Source organism: Rhamphochromis sp. 'chilingali' (assembly GCF_963969265.1).
Source record: "Rhamphochromis sp. 'chilingali' genome assembly, chromosome: 14".
Taxonomy (NCBI): Eukaryota; Metazoa; Chordata; class Actinopteri; order Cichliformes; family Cichlidae; genus Rhamphochromis; species Rhamphochromis sp. 'chilingali'.
Genome location: NC_137941.1, coordinates 24452863 through 24476421, shown reverse-complemented (window position 1 = coordinate 24476421; position 23559 = coordinate 24452863). Strand labels below are relative to the sequence as shown.

Sequence of the window (23559 nt, the reverse complement as noted above, 5' to 3'; positions counted from 1 at the left end):
ACGGTGGGCAGAATATTTTCATTTGCAGGAGTATTTGGTATGTTTTTGACAAAATAAAAGAAAAAAAATGAATAAAAAAAAAAGAAAATTACACGCATTCAAGTTACCAATTAAATACAGTATTTACTGATGTTTACCTTTACTCCTACATAATCACAAGTTAGCTCAAGTTGCAACATGACTAACCAGCCGCTATTCTTACGGTAAAACCCTGCTGTGGGACCTACTCTCAAAGGTGGGGATGGGTGGGGTTAGGTGGGGTGGGTGCTCGCTGCTGCTCAGGATCAGTCACATCATCCCAAACCGCAGCCAGATGCCAAACCTGACCAGCTCCACGGCAGAAAGGAGGCCGATGGGCAACAAAGTCTGTCTACGACTAGGCTCTATTGAAGAGACAGAAGCAAACCACACAGTCTATTATACACCAGAAAGCCCAGTACAGCAGTTCTGTTGCATATGTGTTCATTTTCCTATAGATGAAAGCTAAAGTTGTCTAACCCACCGAAACTGACTGCCAAATGTGAAGTTGGAGGATTATAATGTGCAATTGAAAAGCCACTTATTCATACATTGGTTCCAAAAAAACAAAAAAAGTATCGCCCTCTTTGTAGACAGGGTAGATGAGTAGAAAAAAAAGACAACCTAAAGGGAAACAACACCCCTCTGGAGATGTGGATTAAGAACAGCTTTTAGGTTGTTATGATCACAAGTCTTCCCATGGGCTACACTATTCTGGTGAGAAGCCATGCTAAATGTTACAGCATATTAACTAGAGCTTCAGAAAGGATTGAATTAATTACCAGAACCAAAAAAAAAAGAAAAAAAAAGACAAAAGTGAGAGAAAGGCAATGAGTTTCAGAGCAATGTTGCATCAATGCTGTTTCACATCAACCAAACACCATTAAAGTCCACCCAACCATTCCACGTCTCGCAGTAAAACCCAACCACAGCTCGGGGGTTGATTTGGCGTGGGTCGTAAGGTTGCCAAGGAGCTTAAGAAGAATATAATTATGATGATAACAATGCGTCCTTCTACAGGTGAATGACCAGAAACCGTCCGATGGCAGAACAAAGTTTTACTGCTGAGCATGGGTGATAAAACAAAGGAGTTGTTGTCTTCTTACAGTTTTTTTTTTCTGGGGGGGAATTTTTATTATTTATAATATCCATTTTGTTTTTCATAACATCTGCAACATCTCCCAACAGCAAACCACACAGAGTTATGCTACTGGGGAATCTGAACAGTCAAAAACATTAACATACTATGTACACCTTTTCGTCGTGTAGACAAGCGCATCAGCATCGTCAGCTCCAGGTAAATTTGTTTTTTTCGTTATTAGAACTCTTGTCCACTCCCTCGCCTCTGCAGCCGAGAACGGGCCCCTGTCACACAGTCAGGCGGCCTCAGGTCAGGGGAGAGCGTCTCCCGCAGGCTGTCGGGGGGAGTGGGGACAGTGGAGAGAGAAGTGGCCAGGCTCTACCCTGCCCTGGGGCCAGAGAGAGGGAAAGAGAAAGGTGGGACCCGGCGAGAGGAGAGAGTGGGACGATGGAGGCTCGAGGCACAGCAGAGGAAGGGAGGGGGAGGTTACTCCTTAGGCGGGGCGGGCGCTGGGGTGGAGGTGGGGGCGGGAGCGACCTCCTCTGTGCCCTCCCAGTTCTCTTGTGCTCGCGGGCCTGTTCCTGGAGTGGTACCGGGGGCAGGGGCGGGGGCGGAAGTCTGGGTCGGGGCTGGAGTCGGAGCGGAGGCCGGACCGGGGCGCTGGGGGTTGTTCATGTGCTGAGCAGCAGGCCCGGTGTACGGCTGCCCGTGAGGGTGGTTGTTCTGTTCGGGGGGAGAGCGTGGAGAAAAATCAGCACATCATATAAGAAATGCACTCAAATGAAAACATGACATGCTTTAATTGCATCCACAGCCACGTGTTTTATGCACGTGCAACGCTGCTGGGGCCAATAACTCCAAACTAATCTAAACTGACAGACCTCACCTCTGCTGCTGAATCAGTAAAAACATCAGAGCCACATTTCTTCACTACAGTCAACATGTGCACCACAGATTGTTTTTAGTCCGTGTTTGCTTGCTGTAAATGCACTAAACAGGAAATTACCCTGCCTTTCACGAAGCAGAACCTATAAAAATTTTTTAAAAAATCCCCATCTATGACTAGTAATGTATGTCTTCAGTAGGGATAAATGCCCTGACAGCCACAGAGTCACTCAAGGTGAAGCCACATGCCGCTTCCTGTCTACATTTTACTTGCACTTGACCTCAAAGACGGATGAAGTGTTTCTGATGAAAGAAATGAGCCTGGTGTGGTAAATTACTGAATACACAGACAAAACGTGCCAAAATCAGTGTAAAGGGATGAACTCAAGTACAGTTTGTACTCGGGGAAGGACACAAAGTTGTCTGCAGTACAGCATTATCACAGACTGACAAACCTGAGTCACTGATTGTGTGAGTGCTTGGGCACGAAATAATACTCAGGAAAAAACACTTTTCACCATGGTTACCAGCATCATTAACAGATAATACAAGACTCGCTACGGGGATGGAAACCACTGTCTAAGACTGCGTTCTTTTACCTGTGCAATATGAAAACTCGAGAACATCCTGTCTCAGAGTGACACTGAAAAAACACTTCACAAGCTCCGCACTTCTGGGATGGATTTATTTATTTATTTTTGTAAAATCAGGTGTCGTAACCCCTCCCTGAAAAGTTTCCAGTTAAGCAAAAGTTGTTGGCAAACAGAAACTAGGAGATGTCATATTTCTGTGTCCCTGTTAAATCCAGAATTCATCTTAAAGTCTTTCCTCTCACACACCAAAGTTCAGAAACCCCATGTTCAGCTAGCAGGCCCCTCTGCTGTGGACCGAGCTCCCAGTTTGAGTATGGGAGACAAATACTTGAACTGTACTATAAGATTATCCTTTTTTCTTTAGTAAAGAGCTGGATACTCTCTTAGTTATGCTGCTAAAAGCTTAGGCTGCTTTCTATTGCAAGTTCTTTTCCTCACATGTTATGATTTAGAAAGATAGAACATCCTTTGATGGGAATGGGCAGTAAGCTGTCCTCTGAGACACTACCTGCTGAAACTGGGTTGTTCCGGGAGAATGTGGGTACAGAGACGTATCCTCAGGTGGGGAGGAGTCCTGATCATCGGGTGCTTCCTGTTCATCTGGCTCCTAGAATAAAAGAGATGAATATATGTTTGTAATCACATATCAAGACAAAAACTGGAAATGTGCTCATCTATTTGAACAAAGTATAATAGTCTGACATCAGAGAGTAGCTTGTGTGGGAAAGTCAAACTTCCTACTGTGTTGTCAAGTAAATAAGGTTTAGGAGATTGAATTATGTGTGTGGGTGGCGTCTACAGCTGAGAGCATGAAAAAAATGGAGCTAACAGAAGGTGCACATGAACCTCTACTGTGGAGGCAATTTCAGTGCGTCGTTTTTAAAGGACAAGGCTCATTGGCATTTGTACTTTTATCATGCTATATCGAATAACATCAGCCTCATCGTTTTACAGTCTTATCTCTGAGGCAAGGTCAAGTACACATCAACATTACAACATGATGTAACGGACAGGACCTGAAAGCTATCTGAAACATCACGAGTTTATAAACTTTTCAATTTAGCTTTTGTTCATTATTTTGTCACAGATTAAAACTTAATACTATGAATATGATAAGTTCTGGCTTTTGATTTGATCCAAATAACAAAACTGACAGCTTCACATTAGGGGCTGCTTACGCCTTTAAGAGTAATGTGCAACCTTTGAGATCTAGAAATGTACAAATCTGCAAAACAGCGGCTAAAAAAGCACAACGGCTTAACAGTTAAAATACTGTAACTAGCATTGAATGCTCAAGTACAGCTGAGGCTAGGAGATGCAGGTGGCTGGCCGTACCACACTGCAAGTTGGGGAGGAAGCAAAAACTGGCAAAAGAGCACTAGACTGAGATTGAAGACTGGCTATGTCAGTGCTGCTGAGACTGGGCAACAGGACAGGAAGAGAACAAAGATCTGTTCACTGTGTGCAGCTGCGTAACATGACTTCTCATGCTTAGTTACACTACATAGCATCTCATATCTCACCAGTGGCCAGTACACCTTGCCTTTTACTTGAACAGCCAAGAAATGATTTATTTATTTATTTTTTTTAAATAAAATATCATGTACGCTCACAATCTGCTTTACCTACGCAGAGTGGACATGTACAAAATTGGAGTAGTTTACTCTAACTGCACATCCTAAATTATTTACATGACATTTATATTGAAAATACATGCAAAAGGCTCATCGTCATAGTGTTTCAAGCCTCTGACTAATCTACAAGAAACTCAAAGCTGTGCAATTCGATTTAAACTAGTGTTAAATGTGATGGAAGCTAAAACTGTTGTTTCTCTGCTGATTCTTTTGGTAGGTTTTGTCTCACTTCCTTCTTTTATGTCGTGGTGCCTGGAATACTGACCTTCCCTGGGCTTCCCTGAGTACACTTGAGCTGTGTATGGAATATTACAGGAGAAGTGTGTCATTTGACTGGATTTTCCATTCATAAAAAAATATATACAAGTAACGCATTTTAAGTGAAAACAACACAATCATATCTGTGTGTATTGTGAACTGCAGCCATGTAAACAACACAGAGTCAAACATGGTAAGCTGTACTTTAATCAAGCTCAGTTTCTTTTAGCTGAGCACTTAGATTCCAGATAATTTACTCTCTGTATGTTTAAAAAAAAATCAGGATACAAAGCTAAAAATACACAACACATTTCGTGCGTAACTACAAGAGGTAGAGAAAATGGTAAATTACAAATTTTCTGATCGGCTTAATATTCGATTAATCGCCGTGTTAGTACTCATACATATCCACATGTTAAATGCTGGTCATGTTAGACCATTCATTTGGGCTATTTGTGTTGAAGTGATGTGATACACATTCACATTCAGCCTCAGTCTTACAATATTTTTTCTGTTACCTCTCCCTAAGACTGCAAGATAGTGTTAAAGAGAATCTGTGGGTGTGTACAGTACAAGGTTAATGGTATTACCTCCTCGGGACAGAGCTCACAGGCCTTGGCCAGTGTCATACGTGCACTGTGAGAGCGCTCCAGGAAATATCCGTTGGAGGTCTCGTTGCTCTGAACAGGAGGTGACCAGTTGTTGTAGGTGTACTGTGGATTTCCTGTGTATGGCCTCCTTTCCAGCTCATCGCCCAGCCACTCCACTGCCCACGTCCACTTTCGCTTCAGGTCACCGTTACTCTGTACAGACAAGCACAGAAATGTAACAAACGTTTAAATGTTTTAAAGCTTCCAGTCTTTTCACATGCCAAAGCACATCAATATACCTCTTTCTTGTTGTTATGTTACTTAGTGCTTACTTTGGTCTGCATTAGTTAAAGAGAGACAGCCTGTTTACCTGTAAGATCTGGTAAGCCACAGAGCAGTTGCTGAAAAGGGCCACCATGCACTTAATGCACTGATAAGCTCGTTTCTGATAGTGGTTCTTGGAGCGCTGGATGGTGTCAAAAAGCCCATCTCTGTCATCGGGAATGCCCTTCAGCGCATTGTGAATCCTACACACACAAAAAGAAGCAAAGGAGAAATTTAAAACCACGTTCAAGTTTAAAAATTGTAACTTTCTGCACTCAGCAATCAAGTCTGACCTGTGTGTTTGCCAGGAGTCCTCGATGAGCAGGATTTGTAGCAGCAAGTCCAGGTAAGGCCTCAGCTCATAGGTGTACGAGTATGCCACCTGCAGACAATGTGTACAGTCTAATTACAAGCACTTGTAGACGTTTATAAGTAAGAAACCTATGGAGTTCTGAATATCATGTTGCTCTGAAGAAGCATTAGATGTTTACCTGCCAGAGCAGCTCACTGAGCACAGTGGAGGAGAACTGAGGGTTCTCCCAACAGCTGAAGCGAAGCAGCTTCACTGTCTCTTCAGAGTTGCTGCAGTCCTCAATGATCTTCTTCACGTAGCTCGTCCTCACAAACAGGATCTCTGCCACCAGCTGCTGCACAGGCATCACTGGAGCCGTCAGGTTGGTGTCCCCATATGGGTTAGGAAGAGGGGGATTACCTGCAGGAAATACAAAACAAAAGTTAAGATGGACTATCCTACAAATGCAGGCGGATATTAGCAAAGTCCCTCATTCATCATCTTTGAGAGCCCTCAGCTCCAAGCTGTGCCTACACAGCACAGAGGCTCAGAGTGGCTGTTTGTCAGTCACTAGATCCTGAGCAAGGATGAAAATCCTCACTGGGCTCTCACTAACCCTTTTCACACAATCACTTGTTCACTTTAACTGAGCTCATACAACTTGTGCCTAAAAGGAGAAAGGGGGGGGAGAACCCCAACAACTCACCATTGATGGAGGACTGCATGCGTGAAGAGACGTCACAACAGCGAACCAGCTGAGAGACGACAGTGTAGAGCTTGCCCAGTTCAGCATACTGATACTTAATTGGAGGGCCAGGCCCCTCGTCCAGAGCGACCAACATGAACGTGGCAGGAACATTCAGCTTCAGCAGTTGCGTCTTTTCAGCCAGGCCTGCATGTGGCAGGAGTAATGACAGGTCAGAAGAAAGTAAAAGCATTCCAAGCACCAAATAACTTTAATTATTAAAGAACTGAATTATAATTTACATAAAATTTTGTAGAATTCATTGAGGAACAAATGTACATAAAAGCTTAACAATCTCTGTGCGCTCCTTACCCAGATTGGCGTACATGACAAAGAGGTTGAAGTACTGCTGCAGATGACGGCCGTGCTCAGAAACTTCTCGTCTGAGCAGGTTGAGGACAGCTCTCAATAAGTGGTCACTTAGACTGAGGTTATCACAGCCCTAAAACACAAACATGAAATCAGTTGGAGTCCATCAAAGGCATCGTGTTAACATGTGAGGCCAGACAGAGCGAATTAAAGTCGTTTTTCCAGTGCCCAGATGTAAGCCTGGCACCAACCTGAGCTGAGGGTCCAGGCGAGGCAGTGGGGGAGGGGCAGGGGCCATCTTGCAGGGAGAAGTGAGCGATGAAGACAATGAGCTTGGCAAATGCCCCACGGACCTCAGCGCTCGGGCACTCAAGCAGGTACTCAGAGAACCGGTTAGGATAAGCAAACAGAACGTTGTGTGCAAACCAGTAGCGTACATTCTTACTGTGTCTCAGCAGGATGCAAAGGGCATCATACCTAGAGGGGAAAACAAGATAAACATGTGTAAACAAGGGCAGGAACACTTGAGGGGGAAAAAAAAGGAAAAAAGAAACAGCAAGGCTCACCAGTCACTGGCAGGACCCCGTACTACTTTCTTGGTGTGAAAACCTGTGCTGAAGAGAAACCTAGCAGCCAGCTGAGCACTTATCATAGCAATCTCCTCTGCCTCTGGCAAAAGGTGGTCTTGTCCTAAAAGAAAGAGTAGCGGTTACCAAAACAAAGAAAATATTCCATGTAACTGCAGCTAATTCTTCAATGCTTAAACATGCAACTAAGGCTTCACGCAACTACTTCTCCTTAAAGTAACTACTGCACATCAACAGAGCTGGCTAAGAAACACACAAAGGAAGTGAAATATGCAACTCCACTGGAGTGTGTAAATAGCAAACAGACATTTCCTTTGTTTGGAGTTAGATGAAACATGAAATGCACATAATGAAACAGCAGATGGGAAGTTGTCGGCTCACAAAATGAGGCAGCAGCTTAAAGGCTCAGAGCAAGCTCAAATAAAATGCGAAACTACCTAAACTGACACTGTTTTCTTATTTTCTTATGATCAGAACAAATTCTGTGTTTTTGGGGTTATGGCATCACTGGGCTCTGGTTCAAATAATAATGCATCAGAGCTTTGTAATGCCTAACACAGAGGTAGTGCAGTATTAAGCAGTCTGTGCTGACCTACTAAACATCAATTTTTTTTTCCCCTCCATGAGAATTTTATTTATAACATTGAGTTGAGTGAGATATAATATATACATATAATTTTTTTTTAGGCATAGATTAGTGATACAAATATTTTTGGCAGCAGCTGTATCTTTAAGAGAGAAGCTTTGAAACCCACAGATCAGATACAATGAGGAATTAATCAAAAAGATCAAAGTAGGTTTCAGGGGGAATTTAAGAGCACGGCCATTACTGGAGGAACAACACAATCTGTGCATCAGTAATGAAATACATGCTATTATTTTTCATACAACCTGTCAACATGAGTGGATGGTTGGACTGTCTTATCTGAGTATTGTTTATTTTATTCTCGCTGGTATCATTTTATCGATTGCCTGTTTTCATTGCCATCTTGTTCAGGTCTCCCTCTCTTAAGAGGCTTTCCAGATTACATGGACCTTACCTTGATTAATAAAATGATCAAACACAGCTATATTAGCTGGTGTTTGCAACCATGATTTACCAGCATGATATCTGGCAGCAGATGGCTTTGTAAACATCTGCTACAGTTAATGTTTCCAGTATTGGAACCATGTCTCAAAAGGTCTGAGCAAACATAAAGCAAAAAGAAACTAGCACTAAACTAAACTCTAGCTAAAAAGAGTCATTCGTTTTTTCGGATCCAAAGAGTTAGCTCTGAATTTACCCGCACACACAAAACTGATGCATACCTGGAGGAGGGTTTAAATAGACACTGTTACAGGTCAGAAGTTTCTTAATGAACTGGAAATATTCCAGGCTGTATTGCATTCGGTTGTGCATGAATTGGACGTTCTGTTTGCGGACGCTGCACTCGATAACACCAGGCATCTTGACCTGATGCGGCTTAGTGGAGGAGATATTCAAGTCCGAGATGTATTTGACAAGCTCGCTGTCCTTGTCCATTGAGTCCATACGTTCGTAGAACAGGATGTAGGCATTCCACCAGCGTTTCTGCCTCCTGTACGACATCCTTTTCATCATATGATCAAAAACCTCGCCCATGTATTCCCCTCCAAAGCACTGGTTCTTCATTTCCTCCTCATCGTCCATCTTGCACTCAGTCACATCACCATCATCAAATTTATACCAGCGGTTCTTCTCACCATCACCCCCATTCCTCTGGATTATATACGAATAGTAGTGTCCGCCACTGGCCTGGCCTGAGTGGACCAGCACTCCCACCAGGCGATACTTGGAGCTGCCTGGTGGCGTCGGTTCAGAGGGCTCATTCTGTTGGATAACCTGGTTTTCCGGATTTACGTCGTCGCCTTCTAGCTTGGCCACACCTGCTACCGTGTACGGCTCCATGTCGAGCTCCCTAGGGAACTCAAAATAGTCATTAAACTTGATGGCACACTCCCTCTCCCAGTCGTAGTCGAAGCGCTTCAGCTGGATAGCGAGGACAGGAGGCAGCTTCTTGATCAGCAGACGTTTCACTGTGTCCACCTGACAGGGAGAACAAGCATCACAGATTATCTACGGCTCCTTTAAAGCAAAAAGCATAAAAACAGGTGAGGAAAAGGGAACTGGTGAGAAGTTAAACAGAGGACAACAAAGTTTGTTTAGATTCAGTGTGAAAATGATGGTAAAAGTTGGCGTGAATTTCCCATGAGCAGTTACAAGTAGAGGTGGGAATCACCATACATCCCACGATATGATATTATCACAATATTTAACTCACGATACTATCACAATATTTAACTCACAATATGATATTATCACAATATTTAACTCACGATACGATATTATTGCAATTTTTTAAAATATTTTGCGATATTCAGATTCTGTACATAAAGGTAAACGTTTTCAATATTCATTTTATCTAATATCAAAGTCTCACACTCAGTCTTTCTCTCATTTCAGTCAGTTTTATTGTTGACAAACTGAATGGTTTGTATTACAGTCTAGTCCAACTTAACTGAATGCAACCATCTGGTACAATTATAGCTATTCTGAACTATGCAATATGAAAACTATGCAGCCCCTTCAGCAACTGAAGAATTTGAAAGTAAATTAAAACAAAATATAATTTTACATTAAATAAAAAAGTTTTAAACTTAATTAAAATAAAACATGTCTTAAATTAAAATAAGTAAACTGTCATGTTTATTGCTGCCAAAAAAAAAGTTAAACACATTTGGACAGTGTCAGGATTCTTGCTTAGAAAAAGGATTAACATGCTCTGAAGTCAGAGCAGTTCCAGTCCACAAAAACCTTTTTTGTAACAAGATATCGATTTCTGCTGTCCCTGTATCGATACATTATTAGCAAACAAAATATCACGATACTACACAGTATCGATTTTTCCCCCCACCCCTAGTTACAAGCATCACATACTAAACAGAAGGACACCAACTTCTCACCTTTTTGTTACACTTCTCACAGTGGTAGGCGTTTGCTCCTTCCAGCAGATCTCCTTTTACATACTGCTCCATTGAGTCCAACAGGTTCTGATGGTTTCTGATGTCTACATTGAGTGTTGTGAACGACTCTTCACACTCATATCTGACAACACATTTTTTGTGGGTTAAGTATACAGTGTCTTAAACTGCTGCCCATATTCAGTCACCAAACACAAAGTATGTGTACTTACCTGTGTGGGCATCCTTGACAGATTTTCTGGTCAGCAAAAGATCCTCCCAGCACCTTACTGAGCATGGCAGGGTGGCCCAGTGCTTTTAAAGCCTCGTCTAAACTGTCCACCAAAGAGTTGAAAAACTCCAGTGCATCATGCTGTTCCCTCAAGTTAACTGGCTCACCCCATAACCTAAAACAGGAAGACACGGATACATTATGGTTGCTACGTTGGTCGCCTTGCTAGCAAACATTGACACCACCACAGCTCTGAAAGCATTTATAGCAGTGCTGAGGGCACAGGCACTCAGATACAACATCAACTTCGACGCTGGTGTAGGAGTAAAAGACGTTGAAGCTGGAAGCAAAGAAATCAACAAGTTTCTTTTTCCCCCCTTTCGACATCTTTTTCTTTTCAGAATAACTGTATAATCTGGGACACACTAAGCTTCTATATTGATGTGGCATTGACATTGTGGTAAAAACGGACATGATCATAGACTGCGTCTTCAACTCAACCGCTGTGGTACCCACGGCTGGCTGAAAACAACACAAAAATGCCGCCTGTGGCAGGAGATCTGACATAACTTCTGGAATCCCCCATTCGCAAGGACGAGAACATTTGGTATAAGAGCCCGCTAGACTTCAGGAACAGGTAACTAGGCAAACTGCTGATGCTCAAAACAAATGAGTCTTTGCAATACCTGAACTGTTTCCAGAATCCCCTAGGGACGTAGTACTGCAGTCTGGATGCAGCCAGGTGGCCAAAGATGACCTGCAGGTGACGCAGGACCCCGATGTTGTACTCTTTCCTGTCTTCTGACTTACTGGAAGGTTTGTCATCAAACTGGTGATGATAGCTGAACACCTCATCACGAGGATCTACATTGCTCTGTGGAAACAAAATACGCAGGTGAAATATTGATATCCACATGTGTCATTAAATCTAAAATTGTTTATCGTTTTTAACTGCTGCTGTTTAGTTGGGAAAACAAATCACAGCAGCTAAATGACAACTGGGAGGGAAAGTCACTGTGTGAAGTGATTTGCTATTTGGTCTTGTAATTATGCTGCCCTCAGCTCCAAGCTCTACCTACATGACCTCCATGCTTATAGTTGGCCAGTCTGTCAGTCACTGGATGCTGATAAAGGATGAAAACTGGGACTAAATCTCTTGCAACACAAACTCTCACTGTACCTCATTCTCCTGCTTCTCATCCCCCGACATGTCATCATCCACATCGGTCCCCGTGCCCTCAATGGCAAGGATGCCATTGCGGATAGGAGGGATCATGTATAGCTGCTGAATGACAGAGTTCATGTAACAAGTGGCCCCAGCGTTCTTCAGACCTACAAATCCTTTGTTGGGCCGTGGCCCCACTGGAGGCAAGTACTCCCACTCTGTCAGCGTCTCACAACCTAGATGGAGAACAAAGTAAAAACACCCTCATATATACTGTAATTTACAAGCTGCTTGGGCGGCGTCATCTCTAAAGCCAAAGCAATCTCCATACCTAAATAGTACATGTCAGTCAGAGTGTCGACTATCTGTTTCAAGTTGCGGACACAGCCAACAGCCAGCGCCACGAGGAGCTCAAAACCAGCATTGATGGAAGCAGGAGTGCTGCACACTGGGATGGCCTGCTCTGTGGGGAACTCGCCAGTCTTCATGTACTGCAGGTAAACATTAGATGCTGGGAAGATGAAGTCATCAATCAGCTCCTAAATCAAGCAGGAAAAAAAGGAGAAGAAGAAGATATGGTTTCTTAGTGATGTTATGTGAAACAAGAAAAATACAGGATGGACATATTCTCATTATAGTAGCACTGTTTTCATGAATGTGTGTTTCACCTTAATGAGGTTTGCTCCTCCCTTCTCGCAGCCGATGTAATACTTCTTCTCTGGGGTTTGGAAGGCAAGCAGCTCTTTGGTGACTCCAAGGTGGCCCTCCAAGATCGTCTCCTCCACTCCAGTTTCCCCTGTCCTCTTCACTTCGTCCTGGCAAATGAAAACATACAGTACAGCCTCACTTCTGCCTTAAATAACTAGTTGAACAACAGCATATATTATGATTCCTTACACATTTTGCACAGCTAAAACAAATCATTAACAATGATTAAAAGGCTCTTTTACCCGTATTCGTTTCAGCCAGTCGATCTCATTGTTGAGCAGCACCTCAGCGTTTGGCAGGTTGATGTTGCTATTGTAGGCATAGTTTAATAAGTGTCTGAGCAACGTGAAGTAGTCCCCAGCATGCTTGGCTCGCTCTTTGGCCGTACTCTAGAAACAGACATGGATTAAGTTAGGATTCTGTTGTGTGGACTGCAGTGATGTTATGGTATTAAAATACAAAAGAAATATAGCCACTCACCCCTAGTACAGTAAAGAGGAGGGTGATAAAAAAGAGAAGGGGTCGATGGCCCATACAGCACCTAGTTGCCATAAGGAAGAACTGCTCCTGGGCCATTTGCCGCACCGATCTGTTGAAAACAGATTTCAAAATCAGCATCATGTCTCCCCCACCCAAAGCTTAAATCTCATTACTCAGAAGGTGGCTAGAATGCAAACTGGTATCCTTACTTGCTGTGGCAGTGTAGCAGCAAGTCTATGATGAAGGTCTGCCACGCCTTCTCTTTACTGAGTGTGTCCAGAGCTGTGGGCATGAGGGCAAAACACAGTGTCATCACCTCCAGGGCCTCACAGCACACCTGCTCATCCTCTCCATCTGGTTCCTTTGCTGCATTCGTCTACAAAAACAAAGACAGATAAAGGTCACCAGGCTGATCAAAACCTCATATAGATTTAGACTTTTGCTGATCAAGCTTTAGCATTCTTTCCTCATACATCAAACACCTGATGGCAGACAGTTTAAAGTGCTGCTGGAACACAGTCAACAAAACACATCAGCATTCAGAGTCATTTTTACCTTCTCATAGATTTTGCTGATTTCCTCATTGGAACTGAAAACAAGCTGCACTGTACCACAGCCTGATGCCCACACAATTTTCTGTATAGCACGGATCACACAAATGTCCGGGATGTACTTCGATGCCTGGAAGAAATTCTAGTGAAAAAAACAGTTCCAGAAAATCTACTGTTACAGACATAATAGCTCAAATGGGTCTACTCATCCAGTGTTTGCTTGAATATATTTTATGCTTTTCATATCAACATATAATAATTATAACTATATATCAACCTACTTATGTCAGCCCTTAATTGCAGCCCTTTTAATGCTTATAAACACATTTGCCTTTATCATAAAAAATAATTATTTATTTTATTTTTTTATTTTTAAAGGTAAGATACCGTGACCTCCCTAAAAAACCAAACAAAAAACAATTTAAAGAAATCAGTTCCTTTAACTTATCTCACTAAAATTTACCTCATCAGAAATCTGCTGGGCCAAGCGAATGGCTACATTTCGTAGCATGCATTCTGAGGCAGGGTTGGGGATGTTTTGCAGGGCACTCTGGAGGACCAGTGCCTGGTCATGAGTAGCCTGATTTATCTGCAGAGAGGTGTTGAGAAAGAAGCAGGCACGTAAGAGTATGGCAAGCATATGTGCTAGTGTCAAACAAGTAATACAGGTTTGTCTATGTGTGCATCATGAGTGTGACCTAACCGGAGAGACAGGAATATTTCCCTCTGCATTAGGCTGGCAGGCCTCAGCAACAGCCTTCACGTGTCCAAAGCCTACTGCAGTCAGGAGGAGCTTGGCGATCTTGAGCGCATTGAGGTAAGCTCCACGCCGTGTCTCCATGTCAGCAGATGGGAGGAAGTTGTTTCTGGTGAGCATGCTTAAAACCAGGGGCAGACCACCGCTTTTCAAGAAATTATACTGGAAGTCGCTGGCATCCTCGCCCAGAGTGGCACTGGCTGGCATCAGCAAAGCATACACAACCTGGAACGCACACAAGAAAAAAATCAATCTTACATTTTTCTAGCACGCCCCACATCCAAGAATCAAACAGGTTCAAAAGCCACACCCCACAGCCTTTGTCAATTGTTGGGACTGAAAGTTTAATCTGGATGAAACAACCAGCATGGCAGCTTCAGCAAACTCATTTTTAAAAACACATTCTCAGCAAAAATCATATTCATCCAATGTATGTTTATTTCATTTTTCTCCCTTGCTTGTCAACTCCCCATAGGCAGTGACTGCATGCCCTATTAGTGGAGGAAAAAAAAGTTCTTTAAATACATAATGAGGGCTGGGAAAAAAAAAAAAAAACCCTAACAAAACTCACTCCTGTGTAATATTCCTATTAAATACAGATTACACTATAAAATTACAGGTGCCATTGGGGTTGTTCCACTGCTGGTCAATGTACAGCAGCATACATTATGCAAATCTGATAATGAAGGGTATATAGATAAAAGGGAACACAATGTATAACAAGGCAGGGCACAGTGACACTCACCTCAATGAGGTAGAGCACTTGTGAGGGTGAGGGGCCAAAGAAGCGTGAGTCCAGAGAAGGACTCAGGCTGTTCTCACCAAGCTTGGCATGGTCCAGACAAACAGCTCTCAGATTCTCCACTGTAGTGTTATCTAAGGACAAAGAAACCGCACAAACAAGACCACTTAAAATAACACCGTCTGTGTGCATTAGCATAGGAGTACATTATCACCAAGCAACCTAGGTGTGTAATATTGTGAGCACAGGTGTGTGTAATACCCGGGGGCATGAGTTTCATGAGATCTCGAGCTCCATCTCTAAGCAGGGGCATGTTAAGGTTACACCCCAGGTCGGCCACTTGCCACAGGAAGGAAATGTAGCGCAGATGCAGCGACATAATCTAAAAGAGAGCAGAGGGTGTTACAGTACGTCTGCTTACATACTGAGCAGCACATAATTGCATTACTGCATCATATTTAGAGGGGTCTGATTAACTATCAACTAGCACTTGTTAGTGCTGTACAAGTATATGGAATATATATGGAACATGGAAACTGCATGTGCAGCTTATGCAGAATCTATTCACTTTACTTACCACACCCGGAAGACAGCTCTCCACCTCAGGGTTGGGGCCATCACTGTAGTGGTTACCGTGGTTACCAGGAGAGCCAGTGGATGAGTCAGATGAGCTGTCTGGACTCGAGGGCATATTGGCACTCACCTGGGTCAGCTTGGCTGTGATAAGCTGTATAAAAACAGTTACCGTGCAAGGAAACATTTTTATTTCAAAGTCTTAATATTGGTATAGGCAGCGTTAATGCATTATTAATAAAGAGCAAAAATAAATATATTAGTACATATATTAGTACAAAAAAAATAATCACAGTACAGCAGCTTCATCAGAGTGATTCTTTTGTCAGTCCAACAGAATATCACTCTCTCACCGTTTTGTCCTTCAAATTGAGCTGTCCAATCAGCTTCCTGTCGTCAGCTGGATCAACAACCTCTCCACCAATAAAGAGCTCGATCTTGGTATGGGCAGCATTTGCTTTTATCCTGTTTAGAATACCACGCCGAACCGAGCCAATTGTGTCATTTGTGTGTGACCAGATATCCAAATCATCCACCTGTCGACCTTGGTTGGGGAAACGTACAATCAATGTGATATGCTTCCCACGGAAAGCTCTGCAAGAAGAAAAGAGTAAAGAGGTTCAAATAACTGAAATATAGTAAAAGTAATGTCAACACCTTACTTATCTCATGAAGAGAAATGTTGCAAAATGTTTGTGCTGTAGTTTTGTTTTCATGTCTCATGTTTTTATTTGTCAATCGGATGACATTCGACAAATGAGATATGGGCATTTATGATAACTGAATCAATGATGTAATTGCGACAGTACCTTGACATGGGCAGTATAGTCCTCTCTTCATGATAGTCACTGTCACACTCATTGATGTACTCCTTAAGCACAGTGAGAACTCGTACCATGCGGATGGCCTCCTGACGGGCACAGTTAATGCTGTCTTTATCTCCATCTAACACACAAAGGGTGTCGTAGGATGCCTTCAGGCGGTCAAAACATGACTGGATGAAGTCTTCGTGAATTTCAACCTAAAAGGGGAGACAAGAAAAAAAATGGTCAAAGACTTCGATATTACTAATGTATATAGTACTGAAACATGCGAACTAACAATTTGGAACAGCAGATGAAACAGTTTCTCTAACTGAGAGAAGTCACAGTACCTGGTTAACTTGTAGTTTTGGTCCCAGATTGGTATAGATTTCTTTCAGCAGGTCTATGGCTCGGTTTGCAATGTCGTCACTTCCTTGAATCACCACCTGGGAGAAAACAGAAGAGCTGCAAGTCAGTCTTTAATACATTCATGTGTGTGGATGTCTGAGATAAGTGCACAGCAGCCTCATCTTTAAAGGCCATGTGAAAACATTAACAACCCAAACATCAGGTAGTTGTGTGAAGCTTCAAAGCTGCAGAGCATGCACAGTAAATCTTTATTAAAGCACCTAAACAGAGAATTTGTAAGTTAGACATCTTAGCTCTGGGGCACTAAAGTGGCAAGAAAGGTGAAAAAAAAAAAGAGAACGTGATTACAATCTTCAAGGTACAATTTTTTTTCTCCTAAATCAAATTCTCATGACCTTAAAAAATAAATGTTAAAGAAAAATAAAATGTTCATGTGTGCCTGTTGCAACTTCTCTCCTCACCCTCCAGAGATAGTCCAAGCCTATTAGTTCCAGGTCATCCATCATGTAGGCCCTGCGCTTTGCTACCAATTTCCCCTCCCTGCAGTTGACAGCCTTGAAGAACCTCTCAAAGCACTTCATCCCATTCTCTGTCAGCAGAGAGGGATCCAACTGCAAAACATTGTTCTCAAAGAAGTCCTTATTGATGTCTGGGTCCAGATCTGGCTCGTCACCCATCAGTTTGGAGTACCTATTAAGTGATGGGAAAGAAACACATCGTTCAGAAAGCATACTTTGTGATTATCAAATTTCAATTAAGAAACTAATTATGCCATAGGCAAGGAGAAATAGAGCCATACCATTTAAAGCAAGCCTCACGGTCACAGAGAAACACTGCGTTCTCAGCCAGACACTTCCAGATCTGCTTGGCCTGCGGGGCACACAGCCACAGCTGGCCATCTTTTAGCAGAAACCTGGTACATACAAATTTAAATTTAAATGGACCCTGGTGGCCAGAAGGTCAGAGTGATGTTGACGCAATATGTGGACTTGTATCATATTTGCACATTTTTACACAGGATCCTACCTTGTTTCTTTCTTTTTCCCCTCCAAGGAGTACTACTTTACTACTACATTTTATATATTTAACTATGCAATGTCCAATGTAATGTACCTCAGGAAGTTGAGCCTTTCCTGGACTTCCTGGACATGGCTATAGCGGCTTCCTGGTCTAACTGTCTGTGGGTCGAACTCTGCTTGTTCCTCTGAAAAAGAGACATGTTGAGTCACACAGCAGGTTGTACACAATTCAACTGACACAACTAATATAGAGGACCATATCTGGTCTGACCAAAGTACCTTTAGACAACTGCCTCATGGTCTCCATGTAGGCTGAGAGGTTCTCAGCCACAAGCGTCACCAGTGCGTGGTTATGCTGCAGCTGGTTGATCAGGTCATGGCGGTAAAAAACATGGGGACTTCTCTGAGTTTGACTGAAGAGAGAACAGCAGGATGATTGGTGGATATAGGCGGTTTTAAAGCAGTGAGTAAAAACACAAGACTGTTGACCAGCCTGAAATTGAATCTACATACTTTTAGTGATACAACTGTGATTGAGAAAACATAGCAAGACTGATTTCTCATATGTCTGTATTAGGGGCATAAATAAAGCAGCTTTTATTGCATCTCTGTGTGTATGTATGCTATAGAATAACCAGCAAAGAAAGTCATATCAATAAAGGCCATTTCATGCCTTATTTCCACAAGAATGTTTTGGTCTGAAAATGAATAAGCCTGCAAACCTGTACTTTTGAGAGCCAGTATAAACCATAAAGAGTCCTGCGAGAATCAGCAGATACTTAAAAATCATTTTAATATTTTTTCTTTTCCCCCATCCCATTATACTCATCAGCTATATTGTCTTATAAGAACAACTTAAAAAAAAACAGTACAGTGATGACACCAATTATCAATTTGAATTCATAAAAAAATATAACATTTAAAAAATATATATAACACTAAAAAAAGGGGGAAAAAACATGTTAACATAAATGAGACATGTGGATCCAAGGCATGAAATACCCCTGATATTTTTGCATTGAATGATTTGAGCTGAAAGGCATCAGGAAGAGCTGGGCTCCATCTCAAAGGACCTTTCATTGAGCTGTGCAACTCACTACTAGATTAAATGCTGTGTATGCACCATGGCTCCCACCAAGAAACTCCCACCAAGCGTCTCTAGAGAAATTAAACACACTAGAGTTTATCCAGTGATGGCTGTTCTTCACCTATTAAATAACTACATTTTACATCATTGAGTAACCGCTTTGAAAGAATCAACCACACCCTGAATGTATTAATGTCACCATAAATACCGAGATTACCCTGATTCTGTTCAAATCTGAGAGCACAACATTAGTTACTCATGTAAGCAGTCCACAGACCTGTCACACTTAAGTTGTTAGAAGCCTCATGTGACTTCAAAACAAAAATCCTTACTAAAGACAGTCATCAATTACAATTATGAAACAAACTGATGCAACTTTGGTATATAAGCTATAATTCTCTGTAGGACTCATTTTTGCTCTTAAGGGGAATTGCTCCTATAAACAACCTGACAGCTAAGCAAACACTTGCCACCTGGGTCACCAAGGTTTCAAACAACACAACATTAATGATAAAAGTTAATGCAATTTAGAGCTGTCCTAATCTTGCCTGACCTACACATGCACAAACTTTAAGGAATTTGAATAAGCAGTAAGTCATTTGAGATGAAACCCATGAAGGAATTGCTTAAGCGTATTCACGGCAGGGATTTTGCATTTTTTATACATTTTAATATGTCAAAGAGAAAGTTAGACTTGACGTAACACAGAAATAGGAAGAGCCCTGGAATTAGCATTAAACTTACCCCGCTAAGCTCGTTTGTATGTAAATTGGCATTTTCTTTCTGAAAAACAACAGGCATGTGTGCTACATATTTTCTACAGTTACTATTAAAGAAAAACACTACTCCAAGTCTAAACAATTTAATGTTGCACAATCAAACTTAAAATTATTTATTATAGTAACTTTAAATCAATGCTACTCTGGGGCCTGAAGACCCTGAGTTGCTAGAGTACACAGCTTAAAAAAGAAAAGAAAAGAAAAGAAAAAAGAAAAAAGAAAGGGGGGGGGGGGGGGGGGGGCTGCACGATAACCTGATTCACTCGCAGAACAAGCTTTAATGTATGCTTGACTTACACTTTGGGAAAAAGCCAAGTGTTAATAATTAAATTGATAATGGCTGAATTCCATTAAGGTATATTTGTGATCTGTAAAGTTGCTCAGATGAACTTAATTAACTAATATTATTTACTGGACAGAACTAGTATCGTGTCTATAAAGTATTGTGTATTTTGACTGGCATGATGCGATCTTATGTAAAAGCTTTTGGTCCGAATTAAAGCGGAAAGTGCAGCTTTTCAGCTCTTTCCAGTGTATTCAAAACAAAACAATGCTCACCAACCCATGCTGCTTGACTGATTTACTGAGAGATATTGAACAAATAAGGAAGAAAAAAAAAAGGTTGTCCAGCTTTGTTGGTTAGTGCTGATGGATAATTAGTGCACTGGAATGAGTTGCAGACAAAAAATGTTATCTTACAGCGGTGTAATAAAATGTAAACTGCAATGCCATTAATTTTCTGAAATGCAAAATTGACACGCCTCAGCCATTGGGATAAATGCTCAGCTCAAACACAGAAAATTGTTTTCTTTATGAGTGTTCAGGCATTCTGTGCAAAATAAATATAAATAATTCATTATAAAGCATTAAAAGTACAGTAAATGATACCTTTAAAAAAAAAAAATAATTGCCAGTATTAGAACTGTGCTTTTTGTGCATTTATGTAGGAATATATTTCCACCATGACCTTACCTGAGGTTTTGAGGAGCTTCTCCAAAGAGGCTACAGATTTCTCTGATTTGCTTAAGGGCAGGGATCACCCATTTGTCATTGGTTCGTAGCTCCTCTATGAAGCGATCTATCCATTGAATCTTCTGGGTGTCTCTGTCCTGTGAATGAAAATTAAACATCATCAGTATAGAGTTAAGAAAGACCAGCCTATTATTTTCATATTTTTGGAGTCAAACATAAACCGCAGCATGTACCTGTGAGCAACTATAGTCCAATATCTTGATGTGAGCACTGAGAGCCTGGTCCATGATGTCTACAGGCACATCATCGCTGTGTGCTAGGTTCCACAGCAAGTTAAGGACCTTGTGGGCCATCACACCATCCTTATCATCCTCAGCCAAGCGGCGAATAAGTTCCAACAGTTTTTCACGCTGCTTCTTGCTGGCATTGGTCCAGCTTGCCTATAGAAGTTGGGGGGGGTTACAGTAGTATCAGTGGAACAATTACACTGCAGCACGATTCAGCTGAAAGCAAATGAAAAATATACATTGTGGACAAAAATCCTTTATCGCCTGTAACTACTGAGGACAAGTCTTACTCACCTTGAAACAGTCAAAAAGGTGATCCAGCTGCTCAGGCGAGAAGTCCCACGCCAGCTTAGCCAACAGGTCGTGGACATTTTTAACGATGGCCTCGTGTTTACCAGCCTGCAGACATACACAGAACAGTTCAGCTGTCAGGGTCACAATATTTATATTCTACCAGAAACTTTGTGATAAAGGGTTTACTCTGGCTATTATAAAGACACTACAAAAAGTATATTCTAATTTGCTTGTTTAAATGAGAGAAAATTCCCTATTAACAGTGGATCATTTTAAGTCAATTTACTAGAATGTTGAAAGTGCGTGAAGTCTGGTCCAGAGAAGTTTACTTTCCAAATCACGTCCTTTTCTTGGTGATGACAGTGTTCTACATGCTTCAGGCTCCACCCCAGCTCAGCCCTGACTCACCTTCCATCTCATACTTTCTATCTAACCTTTTTGCTAAGAATAAAAGGATGTCTGTATTTTGCCAGCTTAAAAAAATATCATGCAGTCCAACCTTCATGTCTGTCCTTGACTATGTGCATACATTTTAGTGTCCTGCTGCAAAACAAAACTACATCAGTATCTACCATAGAATACAACACTTCAAAAGTTATGAAAAACTTTAAACTTATGTATTGAAAAGGTTGGATTCAATTGCTTTTAGCCAATAAGTAGTGGTGCTTTGTACATGTCATCCATTTATAAGAGACTATTACTGCTCCCAATCCTCCTCATATTTCTCATCTCTTTAAATTTTCTAACTATAATTCAAAACCCAGTAAAAACATAACCTTCAATATTCCCCAATGCAAGCAGCAAACTTGGCATGTCAAGTACATACGCACTCTTCAACTAGAATAAAGTCGAACCTGTCCTTAAATTAAAGTTGTGATCATTGCTAACAGGTTTAATTATCCTTGCAATTGTTTTTAATGATTCGTTGATTATTGTTCTGTTCTGTCAGCTGATTGTATTCTTTTGAATCTTTGCCAGCTCTTTCTTGTAAGACAGATTTGAAAGATGACGTATACATTCTCAGCGATTTATAGGTGTGAGCACTGCAGAAATCTAGAGCTGTGTGCCATGATCACACCATGGAGGCACAGTTTGTACAGATACTGCACAAACAGGGTTGAGGTTAGAAAAAAAACAAATCTATAAAACATACCTGGGCAAGGACACATCTTTTTATTTATTTATTATTTGTTCCGCACTACTGACAAGAATGTGGCAATCTTTAAAATCTTAAAATTGTAAAACATAGTCCAATAAAGCTGGCGCCAGTGCAAAACAATTATAATCTTCAGGATTCTTAGAAACCACTAGTAAAATCTCTCTCTAAAAAAGAAAAAGACAAAACAAAACCACACATTTAAAAGGTGCTTTCACGCTGCAATCTGAAAGCCATCGTTTTTAATGACTTGTACTGTGCAATGGCAGTCTGTCGCCATGCAGAGCAAAGCCCAAACATAGACCTCAGGAGCTCTTGTGAAGAATGAAGTTGCCTTTGCTACAGCAAATACAAAAGGGAGGAAAATTTGATATTGTGCGTTGGTGCATGTATGCTTGTACCATTGTACTGCATTTACTGCATTCTTTTCTTGGAAAGAGCTGCACCAGGTATGCATTTTAACAGTGACATAGCTTGCTGCATATCCGCAATAAGGGTTAATAGTTTAGATGACTGACATCTTGCACAAGTTTTTGAAAGTGCCCATTTTGCTCCTTTGGCCACAGGTCCCTGAAACAGTGCACTGAACGCAAACGTCAAGCACAGTGCGTACCACGTCCTGGATCAAAGCCCCATAAAACATGTTTTGTAATCTTGCAACAATGCCGTACTGTGCTGTATTGCTGCATCTGTTCAACCATCTGCAAGGTTTTATCTAACTTTGATTTTTGCCTCCGTATGAAAATAAGAGTAGTTGATAAAACCACGAGTAAGGGCTCTTAGGCTATAATTTTTTATTTTTTTTAAATGATCAATTGCAGAGTACCTGTGCAGCCCAGATGTTGTCCAGATCCTGCATGGTAAGAGCTTTCTCTTTGATAACAAAGCGAAGGATCTTCTCCAGTTTCTCGACATACTGTGGTTGATGCAAACTGTCCCTCAGCACAATGGACAGGATGTGGTTCTGTTGGATCCATTCCTGAAGCACCATAATGAGATGTGTAAAGGAGAAATGAATTTCACAGACATTAAAATCCCTGATGTAAAACACAAATGTTAAGAGCTGAGCGTACCGCCATACGCTCTGCAGTCAGCCATTCCTCCTCCTCAGGGTTATGCCGATGAGTGTAGTAGGACACACTGGAGATGACCTTGTTAACTTCATTTAGTGCATTCATTTTGCCATTAAAAGAAGAAATTTGCAATAACCTGGTGGTAAAAAACAAAAATAAAATGTTTAAAACCTGATCAAACTTAAAGTTAAACAAAATCTTTATCAGAGAAGACTGA

At 41.5% G+C, this 23559-nt stretch overlaps 1 protein-coding gene across 9 annotated transcripts in view; it reads right to left on the bottom strand.

Annotated features, from left to right (window-relative positions):
* Window positions 1–234: 234 nt before the first annotated feature.
* Window positions 235–23559, bottom strand: part of usp9 (ubiquitin specific peptidase 9) — a 36071-nt gene continuing 12746 nt past the window's right edge. For 3 of the 9 annotated variants that reach the window (XM_080902701.1, XM_080902700.1, XM_080902702.1), the window contains exons 9-48: window positions 23343–23478; window positions 23096–23248; window positions 21114–21218; window positions 20766–20972; window positions 20533–20669; window positions 19526–19564; window positions 17974–18107; window positions 17789–17879; window positions 17475–17588; window positions 17137–17365; window positions 16657–16752; window positions 16313–16524; window positions 15857–16097; window positions 15508–15657; window positions 15192–15312; window positions 14934–15064; window positions 14135–14413; window positions 13895–14020; window positions 13436–13573; window positions 13090–13256; window positions 12881–12989; window positions 12643–12789; window positions 12361–12507; window positions 12024–12231; window positions 11708–11928; window positions 11214–11401; window positions 10529–10702; window positions 10299–10440; window positions 8625–9381; window positions 7296–7419; window positions 6981–7206; window positions 6733–6862; window positions 6382–6567; window positions 5875–6095; window positions 5677–5765; window positions 5430–5586; window positions 5060–5272; window positions 4477–4506; window positions 3086–3184; window positions 235–1822 (exon numbers count right to left, since the gene is read on the bottom strand). In XM_080902701.1, the coding sequence (XP_080758827.1) occupies window positions 1586–1822; window positions 3086–3184; window positions 4477–4506; window positions 5060–5272; window positions 5430–5586; window positions 5677–5765; window positions 5875–6095; window positions 6382–6567; window positions 6733–6862; window positions 6981–7206; window positions 7296–7419; window positions 8625–9381; window positions 10299–10440; window positions 10529–10702; window positions 11214–11401; window positions 11708–11928; window positions 12024–12231; window positions 12361–12507; window positions 12643–12789; window positions 12881–12989; window positions 13090–13256; window positions 13436–13573; window positions 13895–14020; window positions 14135–14413; window positions 14934–15064; window positions 15192–15312; window positions 15508–15657; window positions 15857–16097; window positions 16313–16524; window positions 16657–16752; window positions 17137–17365; window positions 17475–17588; window positions 17789–17879; window positions 17974–18107; window positions 19526–19564; window positions 20533–20669; window positions 20766–20972; window positions 21114–21218; window positions 23096–23248; window positions 23343–23478 (6811 nt within the window). In that variant the 3' untranslated portion in view covers window positions 235–1585. The remainder of the gene's footprint in view (window positions 1823–3085; window positions 3185–4476; window positions 4507–5059; window positions 5273–5429; window positions 5587–5676; window positions 5766–5874; window positions 6096–6381; window positions 6568–6732; window positions 6863–6980; window positions 7207–7295; window positions 7420–8624; window positions 9382–10298; window positions 10441–10528; window positions 10703–11213; window positions 11402–11707; window positions 11929–12023; window positions 12232–12360; window positions 12508–12642; window positions 12790–12880; window positions 12990–13089; window positions 13257–13435; window positions 13574–13894; window positions 14021–14134; window positions 14414–14933; window positions 15065–15191; window positions 15313–15507; window positions 15658–15856; window positions 16098–16312; window positions 16525–16656; window positions 16753–17136; window positions 17366–17474; window positions 17589–17788; window positions 17880–17973; window positions 18108–19525; window positions 19565–20532; window positions 20670–20765; window positions 20973–21113; window positions 21219–23095; window positions 23249–23342; window positions 23479–23559) is intronic. The other 6 variants (XM_080902703.1, XM_080902704.1, XM_080902705.1 and 3 more) reach the window with 6 other exon arrangements.